The 11,224-nt window shown below is 47.6% G+C and overlaps 1 protein-coding gene across 1 annotated transcript; it reads left to right on the top strand.

Moving 5' to 3' along the window:
- Positions 1–160: 160 nt before the first annotated feature.
- GFI1 (growth factor independent 1 transcriptional repressor) lies at positions 161–9,860 on the top strand. The gene is made up of 6 exons (XM_085303724.1): positions 161–290; positions 390–596; positions 5,131–5,546; positions 5,637–5,774; positions 7,179–7,344; positions 9,459–9,860. The coding sequence occupies exons 1-6, from the start codon at positions 176–178 to the stop codon at positions 9,635–9,637; spliced, it is 1,221 nt and encodes a 406-aa protein (XP_085159850.1). The 5' UTR covers positions 161–175; the 3' UTR covers positions 9,638–9,860.
- Positions 9,861–11,224: the final 1,364 nt, after the last annotated feature.

Genomic DNA, 11,224 nt, shown 5'->3' with positions numbered 1-11,224 from the left:
CGAGCGGCCCCTCCCGGCCGGCGCCCCCGGCCCTCACCGGCGGGCTGGGCGCCTCCCCGGCAGGTCGCCTCCCCTCCGCCGCCGCCCCCCCGCGGGACACTCGGGGGTGACGCTCGCAGCCGCCGCGGCGCTGGGAGACGCAGCGCGGCCGGGGCGGCCGCGGGAGCACCCCACCATGCCGAGGTCCTTCCTGGTGAAGAGCAAGAAGGCGCACAGCTACCACCAGCCCCGCTCCGCCGACGAGGACTACAGCCGGCGGCTGGAGACGGTGCTGGCCCAGATCTGTGCAGGTAGGGGCGCCCCGGCGCCGGGGGCGCGGGGTGCGCAGGGGCCGCCGGGCGGGCCGCGCCCGCCGCTGCCCGGCACTGAGGGGCCGCCGCTCCCCGCAGACAGCAAGCTCCCCGAGGCCGGCGGGCTCTGCGGCGCGGTGCTGCCCGACGCCGGGCCGCCGCGGGGCCGCTTCTCGCCGGAGTCGCACCTCGCCGAGGCCGCCGATGGCACCTCCGAGTCGGCGCCCAGCTGCGAGGGCAGCGTCTGCGACCGGGTGTCGGAGTTTGAGGACTTCTGGAGACCGCCGTCGCCCTCCGCCTCGCCAGGTAGGAGCGCGGCCCGCGGCGCCTCGCGCGGGGCGAGGCGAGCGGAGAGGAGCGGAGCGCAGCGCCTGTGCCCGCGCCGCGCTGCGCCCCGCGCCCAGGCTGCTTTCCCAGCCCGTCCCCGCCGCTGACGGAGTAGCGGCTTCCAGTCCCACCAGGAAACTTGGGATGCCAAAGCACATCGCTTTTTTGGTTTCTGATTAATTGCTAGGGCGAAACTGTGTTTTAAAGATCCCCGCATTTGCCTACAGCGCCCAGCTGTCGGGAAGTTTAATGGATTTTTTTTAACAGTAAACATATTTCCTTGGCTATCTATATAGCTGTAGTACACAGGATTGACACTCTGTTTGTTCTACCTGCTAGACATTTCCCCAAACTCCCTTTCAGGATATTTCTTGCCTCTTGTCTATAAAAAGGATCTCTCCCACTTTTATTTTTTGTTTTGCTTTTCTAAAAACACGTTTATGAAAACCAGATGAAAATAATGGCGGTCAGATTTAAACACCCCAAATCCAGGAAACTCACACTTATGGCTGCAGCGCCTGTCTCTAGCTCCCTCGTCCTGCCTTTGATGTGGTTGGAGCAGTGGGAGATGCTGTCCCCAGCTTGGCGTGAATACTTATCTCGTTTAAAAATACAATGCTGTTGTTTTATAACAAAAATACGTTATAAAAATATATATAAAAAAWTTTTTTTTACTGCCTTGGTTAAAAAGTGATGGCTGGAAAAAAGAACAATTTCTGTCTTAGCAAGGGAAAAATTATCTCAGCTTTGCAAAATGACAGSAGACACCAGCAAACAAATAAGTAGTCCTATTTCTCCACTCATTCTCCTACTTTGTCTTTATAGTATCCTTACATATCAATGGCTTATTGTAATGATGTGGATTAGCGTTTTTAAAGACCCTCCTCCCCTTTAGAAGTCTGAAAGCCCTATGAGCGGGCATTCAAAATACAAAGCCGTATCCTTACAGCCAGCCATGGGACAGTTTCAGTCCGTGCAAATGACAGACGGCACCGAAGGTGAGAATGCAGCTGTCTCTGTTTTGCTAATATTTCTGCACAAAATGTAACAGTATCTTTTTGTTTTTGTTGTGCCTAATGAATTTGGTCTGCTCGTCTTTCCCCAAATAATTACAATTTCTGAAGGGAAAAGAAACTATTCTCACAAGGTGTCCAAAAGGCACGGACATGAAATGGAGCAGGTAGTTACCAGGGCTGCTCTGTCTTACCTCCCTGCTGCTCCCTTCTTCAATTACTGTGGATTCATTAGCCCCCTGCCAACCGTCCCGTTACCTGGGGAAGACGTTCTGACAAAATGAGAGCAGCATCCCCAGATCCACTTTTTCCCAAGGGAGAGGGGTCCTGAAGCTATCTGCTCCTGTTCACTGGGGGAAAGGGATGATAAGGGACTCCCAGTCTTCGCAGGACAGAGCTTCGTTAAATGAACCTCAGGAGGGGTGCTATTACAGCGGYGTTAGATAGTCAGGCTTCTTCCCGSAGCTCTCACCTGCCCCCCCAGTCCCTGCCCTCCAGCTGACTTGCCAAAGGCAGTGTGAAGCTGGAAGTTGTGCCTTGGTCACTTCAGCAAGATGCACTGGTGAGATTTTTTTGGTTGTGTGTCTGGGTGGGGCACAGTTTCTGTGCCTCGTCAGCAAGGGCAGATGAGAAACGATGTTTCTAAATCACGTTTGGACAGGGTAGATACGGGGAATAGTACTTACTACCCCTCATCCCAATGTGCAGCCTGTGCTCTTTTCACTTCTAACGTGGAGCAAAAACCAGGTTTCAGGTCTGTCTTTGAATGCAGTGCTGCCAAACCAGGGGAACACGCACAGGCACAATAGCTTTATAGCRTTGTTAACATTGTGCACGCTTTGTTGACTCCATCAGTGCAAATCACTTTGGTATTTAACCTCACTTTTTATGTATGTCTGTAGTCACACATGTTTGCTTATACAGTAGGAGCCCTGGTAGCTCTGTGCTGCGGTATATTAGGATGTCCTGAGTACTGATGCTACAGTGTTATAAGGAGCCTTTTTACTGGGTATAATGGAGTTGTCGTGCAGGGAGCATGGTGTTTTGTGGTTTGTGGAGGAGGACACCTGAATCTGTCTTTATTGTATGTGCTATTCAGTTCTGAATCATTTTGGGTGAGCCTGCCTTACCTTCAGAAAAGAACATTGATGTTTCTTTTCCCAAGGTACTCTGTTTAGGCTACACAGAATTGCTAAGAAGTAGAAGGGAGAACTTGATTCTCTCTCCCTGCCCACCACTCCAAGGACTAGACGCTGTAGACAGGCAGACACAGGAGTGTCTCTTGCCCAGCGGAATGAGAAAGTGCGAACTGCAAGTCTCCTTGTCTCTGGGTACGGGGCGTGGATGACTTGAGCATGCCCTTGGAAGCATAGTGCGAGTGGTTCACCTTACGCTCATGCCTGTGAGGTCTCCAAAGTGTGTGAGGGGGTTGAACGAACATGGCACGCAAGCTGATCCGTGGTACAGTGTATTACTGTGTCCAGTATTGCTACTTCCAAACGCTCAAAAATCAGGTCAGCCTTCCCTTCGTTCTCCGCCAACTAATTGGCTTAGAAATCAAAACTGTAAGTAATACCTGATGGATATTTTAACTCTCATATTAAAATACTGAGGGCTTATGTTTTCTTACGCTTTTATTTATAGTCTGGGCTAGAAGTGATTTTCCAGAGGGAAAAACAATTAGAACAAGAACAAGCAAACAAAGAGAAAGCTGAGGGCYTGATAAAATTGTACAGTTTCAAGAGCTAGGACTTTAAGATAKTGTCTGAGTCTTGCGATAAAATCGTGAGAGATGACAACACTGAAACTGGTTGCAAAGACACAAGATAGATGATGTGACATTGACCACAACTTTGCAGTCAGTGCAGAACAGGAAAAATCATGCTCAGCACCATGTCAGCTAATTTGATTTCATCGCTCTGTTCAGATGTCCCAGTTGGTATGTGCGCATATATTTCCAACCAAAAGACTACTGATTTCAATAGAAGAATATGAGATTCTGTTAAGATCTGAAACTGTGAAAAAGATAGGAAACAGGCAAGTCATTCAGTGCTTCATTTTCACCTCATTTCCCACTCTCTCCTTCAACCCTCAGTGACCATCTGCCTCTCCAGAGCAAAAGCCTAACACATCACGGCTTCCCTCCCTCTCTCACCCCAGGTTATCTTGGTGTGCTGAAGGCTGAGAAAAGCATGGGAACTGTGAAGCTGATCAGGAATGAGAAAAGCCTATAAAACAATTGGGTGTGCAAGTTTTGATACGGTAGCCTAAGTTGTAAGGGAGGCCAATATCTCTGAAAAGGCATCAGCACTTCAACAGTTAGTTAATTCCTCTTTTCCGTGGTTCACGAATACATTTGTCCAATGGAGACATTTGACTTTCAGCATGCTGCTGCTTGATGTGATCCTGAGTGCAAGCAGAGCACCTCGAGCATTAGTCAGTCTCTGGCAGAAATGGTTGGGATCTAGTACCTTGTGTTCTCAACACAACTGTGCTTTTCTCTATGCAAGACCCCCTGAGCATTTGTGCCTTTAGAAGCTGAGTTTCTGCCATTGCATCTGTCTCCTGCTAAGGGCCCTCCAAGTGCAATTCCTTTTGTGGTGCCCACCACATCAGTTGGTGCCCTTGCCAAGGGGGAACCTGGTTAGAACCAGATGAAGCCATCTGAGCAGCTCACAGCATGTCCTGGTGGAAGCTCGCTTTGATGATGACTGAAAAGAGAATCCTTTCGTGTCTTTAATTTTTAATGCAGCCTATGCCAATGATTTTCATAATGTGTTTGTGAAGCTCAGTGTTTTGGGTGTGCTCAGCTTATTTTCTTAGGGAAACTCAGAGGAATCTGGAACAACTAGAATTTTCTTTCAGATGAGGATTGATTTTTTTTTTAATTTTTTCCCCTGAAAAGTGAGGCATGGAATCTAAGCACCTTTAAAGTTGTTCCCTATTTTGATAATGCTGCAATATTATTATGGACAGTTGTGGCACCAAGTTCAGAGACRATTTGGGCATTACATTGTGCAACAAGCACCTTCTCGTTCTTTTGGAAGGGTAAATCTCGGCACACTTATTCCTTCTGGCACCTTCGTAATGTCATTTCTACAGTATGGATGAGTGGGATCTACACTGGAGTTCAAACACTTGGACTGTCAGTTTTGATGTCCAGCTTGGAATGTCTTAGATATACTTCTCTGAGGAGCTGCAGATAAACGAAAGGGAGTTGCAGACTGAGTTGTTCAGTATCTCAGCAGTGAGATCAACATATCCCCAACTAGGCAAGCAGAAATGGAGGTAGACAAAGTTGCTGGCTACTTTTAATAATTTGGCTGGGGCAGCAAGTGAGTAGTTAGTACTGGATGCACTGACCCTGTTGTGCAGCCTTGATGTGCAGCTGTGGCAGTGGGGAGCCTCTGGACACAAGTCGAGGTACTGAGCTGATTCTGCCCCGTGATGGTGGGTGCACTGTGAAGCACACTAATTCCCATGCCCTTGTTTCCCCACAGCCTCAGAGCGATCTGTGTGCCCATCGCTGGATGAAGCACCCCCCTTCTCGGTGCCCTTCAAGCCATATGCGTGGAGCAGCCTGGGTGGCTCTGATCTGAGGCACCTTGTGCAAAGCTACAGGCCCTGCCCGACACTGGAGCGAACCTCAGCCTTAGGGCTCTTCTGTGAGCGAGGCTCCGAGCCTGCCCTCTACAGTGCAGAGTGCAGTTCTTCCCTTGGACTTTATGGTGACTTCGGCTCCCCGGGCCCGGGGCTTTTTGAGAGGCCTCCAGCAGCAGCACCGGGACTCTATGCTGACTCACAGCCTGGGCTGCAGCAAGAGAAGGGGCCAGGTGGCATCAAAGTGGAGTCGGATCTCCTATGCCGCCCGCTGCTCATCAGTGCGGGCTCTTACAAGTGTGTCAAGTGCAGCAAGGTACAGAGCGCTTTCTCCTGTGCTGGGTACGACTCTTCCCCAGGCTCTTTTCCCTGTCCAGCTTGACCCTTGTGTGCTTTCTCCCCTCAGGTCTTCTCCACTCCACATGGCCTTGAAGTACATGTGCGCCGCTCACACAGCGGCACCAGGCCCTTTGCTTGTGACATGTGTGGCAAGACCTTTGGCCACGCAGTCAGCCTGGAGCAGCACAAGGCTGTGCACTCGCAGGTGAGAGCTAAGGCAGACTGCCAGGGTGAGGGGCACAGGGCCAGGGCTGGCTGCTTGCTTGGGACTGGCACTGGAGAGGCCATGAGGGCAATCACAAGGCAGTAGATGGGCATTTAAACTGAGGAGAGGAGGAAAGCATTGTAGGGCCACAATGGGTAGTCATGGGTAAAGAATATGGTGGCAAGCAGAGTAGAGGGTGAGAAGCTAGTGAGCAGCAAATTAAAGATCACAGGCTTTGTTTCCATTGCCCAGACATTGTGCATGTCTGTATTAAGCAGTTGGAGTCCACTTTTGGACTCTAGATGTAACAGATAATAAAATTTTACTCTCAGGGCTGGAAATTGTAGTGGGGGTATGGACTTTTTTAAGAGCTGTAGAAGCTCACTATGCTTTCCTTTGACTCAGGTCTCCTCACTCCTCCTCCTCCTCCCCCAATTCCCAAAGAGGTGAATCTTCCCTTGTTTGTAGTCATTCTGTCTATGCTGGGAACATCTGAACGCCCAGGCAGGTATAGAGCACAGACTTCACCCGTCTCGACACTCTCTGAGTCACACACCAAAAGAATATGGTAGTTAATTTTGGTAGGATTTGTAACATTTTCCACCTGCTGATATTGTGCCATATTTCCCCTTCACCCACCCACTTGGCCTGGCAAATCTTCCTTCCTCAGATTGGTTTTGGGAGGATAGAGTTACAGTGATGTTTGTTTGCTAACTGTTTTATTTACAAGGGCATGAGTGTGCAATGGCAGAGTACACAATGAGGGGAAATATGTCATCACCCATTAAATAAGCAGCGCTGCATATTAAAGCCATGGAGGGGAGAACATTTCAGCGAGAGTGCATAAAAAGCCAAATAAAGTAAAATGATTTGTGTGAAAGCATAGCAGGAAGAGGAGGGTGTGATAGGAGTGTGATGGGAGTTGAAGGACGGAAGGAAGATACAAGTTTATGGTGGAAGAGAGTGATGAGGAAAGGAGGGGGAGACAGCAAAGTCTTAATGCATTTAGTTTGATTTGTCAAAAAGGTTTTTTCCTGGATRCCTTGGGCTGTGGCTGTTGGGTTCCGAGTGGAGTGATAATGTCTTGAGCCCCTGTTGAAAAGTGCAGGCAGGCTCTGCCTGGTTGGGGCTGTTCCCACTTGGCCGTTCCTGCGGTCAGGAAGGGGCATTCAGTTAAATCTCTGCGAGGAGTGGGGCACAGCACTGGGAGAGGATGCACTATCTTTTTTACCATGTGTCACTGCCGTGCTTGAGTTAATGTCTCTTCAGGCCTCTCCAGCTATCTGGAGAGGAAAAAGTGCTTCGTAAGGCAAAAGGGGCAACACCGATGGGCTGCCTGGTGGTTTGCTGCAGTAGGGTCTCCGGCATGGTGTAACATGCATGTGTTTGGGCTCCTCTCTGCAGGAACGCAGCTTTGATTGTAAGATTTGTGGCAAGAGTTTTAAGAGATCTTCCACCCTCTCCACCCACCTTCTCATCCACTCGGACACCCGGCCCTATCCATGTCAGTACTGTGGGAAGCGTTTCCACCAGAAATCTGATATGAAGAAACACACCTTCATTCATACAGGTCAGTTCTGCAGATGCTGGTGTTTAGCCCTTTCTGTGGAGGCTGGTCTCTGGGGAGGAGTCTCTGCAGCAGTCCATTCCTCCTCAGCTGGGACAGTACATGCATCTCCCAGTGTTTCTCACTACCTTGCTGCAGTTTGTGCTATCTGAGCTCTACTTGTGCAAAGGAGGAGGATTTGAATGTGGTTTCATGAACCACAGCTGCTAAATAACCAAAATCCTCGCAATCCAATCAGTGTTTCCTTAATAGGATCCACCACTGTTTATTCAAAGCGCTTTTCTGTAAGATGATTTCTAGAGTATTATATTCATGTGGCCTTGATTGCCCCTGGAAAATGACAGGTGAATTTGAGTGCAGCATCTCCATTTGCTGGCCCTGCCAGTTTACAATAGGAACCACAGGAGCCTCCTCCTCTAGATCAAACACTAAACTGGAGGGCCCAGGGTCCAACTCTTAGTCTAAATATTTGTTCAGAGTTTGATTGTCTGCACTTCCACCCGGACCTTCCAAGTAAATGGCTGCAGTTTGATGCAGAATGGAAGGAGAGGTGCAGAGTTATCAAATTTCCTTGTCAGTAATAAACATGGAACTAATAAAGTGCAGGTGAATCACTGAAGGAAATTGTTTTTAAAATACTGTTCGGTGAGAAAGCAGGTTTATCAGAGCTCTTCAAAAGTAAATCTTGCCTTTCAAACCAGCACTRTTGACTTTTAAAGTAATGAGAAATGCATGACCTGTGTGAATATAGAAACATTTGTAGGCACAAAATAATAACTCTGCTGGTCAAAGTCAAGGTTCAGATGACCAAAATTCTGTTTCCTGACAGTGACCAGTAGCAGATATCAAAGGAAGAATATCAAAATAACCAACATGTAAGAAAGAGAGCATTATAAATAAAGCTGCTTGGTATGAAGTATTTTATCATAAGCAGTGAAAAATAAATGTAACTTATAAAGGTTCCCCACCAGATGTTTGCTGAATGAAACCGAACTATTTAGGAAGTAAAACAAAAAGTATTTGCCTGGTAACTTTTTCAAATGAGGCTTGGTGAAGTAAAATTTCAGCTAAATTCTGAATTAGACAAAAATACTATTTTGATGCGAGATCAGAAACTGCCCCTGGACTTTTAAATTTCTAATATAAAACTAGGTCCTTAACTGAATCAGAAATCCCTTTCCTATGCAACATATTCTTGTGGACTGAGCCTCCAATGCATTTTATATTACCTTATGTTTTTAAAAGCCTGATTTTCAAATGCGCAAAGAGTGCTTGTTGCTCCAGCTGAAGTTAGTGGGCTCTGCAGGTGCAAAGCCACTCTGAAATCAAGCTTGGAAAGATACACGTGTTCTGTGGTTGGGGTTCCCTTTTATCTGTTATTTAGTAATAAACAATGTGAAAATGTGCTGAGAGCTGCCCCCCCATGGGTGCCAGTGTGAGTTTTGCCACTGATCACTCTATAGGAGTTCAGAAGTTGGATTTATTCCCGTTCACTTGATTTGTCTGCAGGAGGACTTTAGGGTTGGCTCGGGATGACCCTGCTGGCATTCCAGGGTGAGGAATGGAGAGRAGAGTGGATCTCTGGATGAACCCTATCCTTCATTGTTCACTCGAGGGACTCTTACTTCCCTTGGGGCCAGGCACCAGCTCACTGGGTCTAGCTTAACAACTGCCGTCTATTTATCCCGCCTGCCCCCATGGTGATGCTATAATAATATCAGGCAGTCAGCATGGCCTGGGGTCTCTCCAAGGATTCCTGATGTTTCTAGGACGCAAAGCTAGTTTAAACCACATAGAGCCCATGCAGCCAAATAACGGGTTCATATGTTACAGTGTCCTGGGAGCACTTTGCACTTCACACTGCTCCCAGGACTAGACGAGACAATGCTGGTACAGCCAGGTCCAGGACTGCTTAGCTGCAGAGAAGGCTCAGCTTTGGCTTTGAGGCTCCCCACTGCATGTTTTTTAGCAAGAATGACTCGCTTGGGGATTACAGAGGAATCACTTTGATTAACTCTGAGGCCCAGAGTGCATTTCCTGTGTTCTGAGTGCCTAGGCAGGACATTGCATTTTTCACGCCCTTTCTTTCTCTCCTCCCCACCCCCATCTCCCTGCAGGTGAGAAGCCCCACAAGTGTCAGGTGTGTGGAAAAGCCTTCAGTCAGAGCTCCAACCTCATCACCCACAGTCGGAAGCACACAGGCTTCAAGCCCTTTGGCTGTGATCTGTGTGGCAAAGGTTTCCAAAGAAAAGTGGATTTACGGAGACACCGGGAGACGCAGCATGGCCTGAAATGAGTCCCTGCTGCAATACAGAAAGCACCTACAACACTATGAGAACAGACTCCCTTGGCTTCYCCACTCAACCTGAGCCCTGTCTGTAGCACAGACCCTGGCATTACCTTTCTGACCAGGAGCTTAGAGGGAAAAGAAGAGAACAGGGTCATGCATTGAAAGCTCAGCCTGAATGACTGTGAAAGCAGAAATTAAAGGCTGAGGTTTTTCTCTCTCTTTCTTTCTCTCTTTCTCTTTCTCTTTCTAAAATAACACTGGAAAATAAACCTTTGAGATAGGAAGCCTGTTTCTCCAAATATGGATAAGCTACCAAATACATGTGAGCTGGAAAATGTTTCACCCATGGCCAAGATGAACCACCTGAAGTTTTCTGTATCTTGAATTGCCTTGCAGGGAAACATGGATGTAAYGGTGTTTACATGATAATTACACAGCAGTCAGTAAGTGGTGTAGGGAGTGCTTGCCTTTGTTGAGTTTCAGTGCTGAGTGGCTTCACTCTTGGTTTCCTGTCAGGAAGACTTGGACTAGAGGACTGAGCTGTGCAGTTTGATATCTTGTTGCTTTTGAAGCCAAGATACCAACTTGGGGGTAATCCTGCTCTCACTTATTCTGGCATAAATCAGGAGTTGCATTGACACAGGGAGGCCCTTTAATCCTTCCAGAGCTGTTTCTCTCTTTCTGTGTATGCAAGGCCTGGATGTGTGAGCGTATGTTTGAGGCATGGGGCAATTACTTCTTGCTACATCCACTGGGGAAAAAGAAGTCTGTGAAAGACTTGACTGGATAAGCCAAAGCACAGAGTTATGCCTTATATATATACTAGAAACCCATCCAACAATCACCTCCTCCTGGCTGAGAAGAGCACAGGAAGGGCACAGACTGTTCAGGACAACCATTGGCTTCCACACTCTGGGCTTGTTAAAAGAGTAATGGGGAAATAGCTACCTAATAGGCTTATTTGTATATTTGTTTTTGTTTTTTAATTTTTAAAGGGAAACTTACCTGAGGCGGGCAGGAATCTGTATAAAAGTATAATTGACTGAATTTGCCTTAAATGACTCTGCATGTACCTCAGTAAAAAAAAAAGAAAAAGAGAAGTTTTTACTTTGTTGACAGGTTTGTAAATGTCCTATTATAATATTTAGATTTTATGGAGTGTCTTATGTTTATTGGTACATATTTATTGGAATAATGTTTTAAATTAATAAAATATTGAGGATCATCCAGAGTGATTTTTATTCAATATGTAACTTCAATGTGCCTGCGAACTTCACAGAATCACAAAATGGTTGAGGTTGGAAGCGACCTCTGGAGATCATCTAGTCCAACCCCCTTGCTCAAGTAGGGTCACCTAGAGCACGTTAGATGGGATCGCGTTTGGGCAGGTTTTGAGTATCTCCAGAGAAGGAGACTCCACAATCTCTCTGGGCAACCTGTTCCAGTGCTCTGTCACTCTCACAGGAAAGATGTTTTTCCTCATGTTCAGGTGGAACTGCCTGTGTTTCAGTTTGTGCCTGTTGCCTCTTGTCCTGTCCCTGGGCACCACTGAAAAGAGTCCAGCCCCATCCTCTTGACACCTTCCCTTACGGT

Source organism: Rhea americana, unplaced genomic scaffold (assembly GCF_003343005.1).
Source record: "Rhea americana isolate MKP2758 unplaced genomic scaffold, rheAme1 scaffold_2, whole genome shotgun sequence".
NCBI lineage: Eukaryota > Metazoa > Chordata > Aves > Rheiformes > Rheidae > Rhea > Rhea americana.
Note: the sequence above shows the minus strand (reverse complement) of the source record. Positions and strands in the feature narration are given on the sequence as shown.

What these genes read in the sequence shown, in the direction of transcription:
- GFI1 (XM_085303724.1), top strand. Translation starts at nt 176, where the DNA reads ATGCCGAGGTCCTTCCTGGTGAAGAGCAAGAAGGCGCACAGCTACCAC. An exon ending in GCTGGCCCAGATCTGTGCAG is followed by an intron (nt 291 to 389) that starts GTAGGGGCGCCC and finishes CGCTCCCCGCAG; the next exon opens with ACAGCAAGCTCCCCGAGGCC. An exon ending in GTCGCCCTCCGCCTCGCCAG is followed by an intron (nt 597 to 5,130) that starts GTAGGAGCGCGG and finishes GTTTCCCCACAG; the next exon opens with CCTCAGAGCGATCTGTGTGC.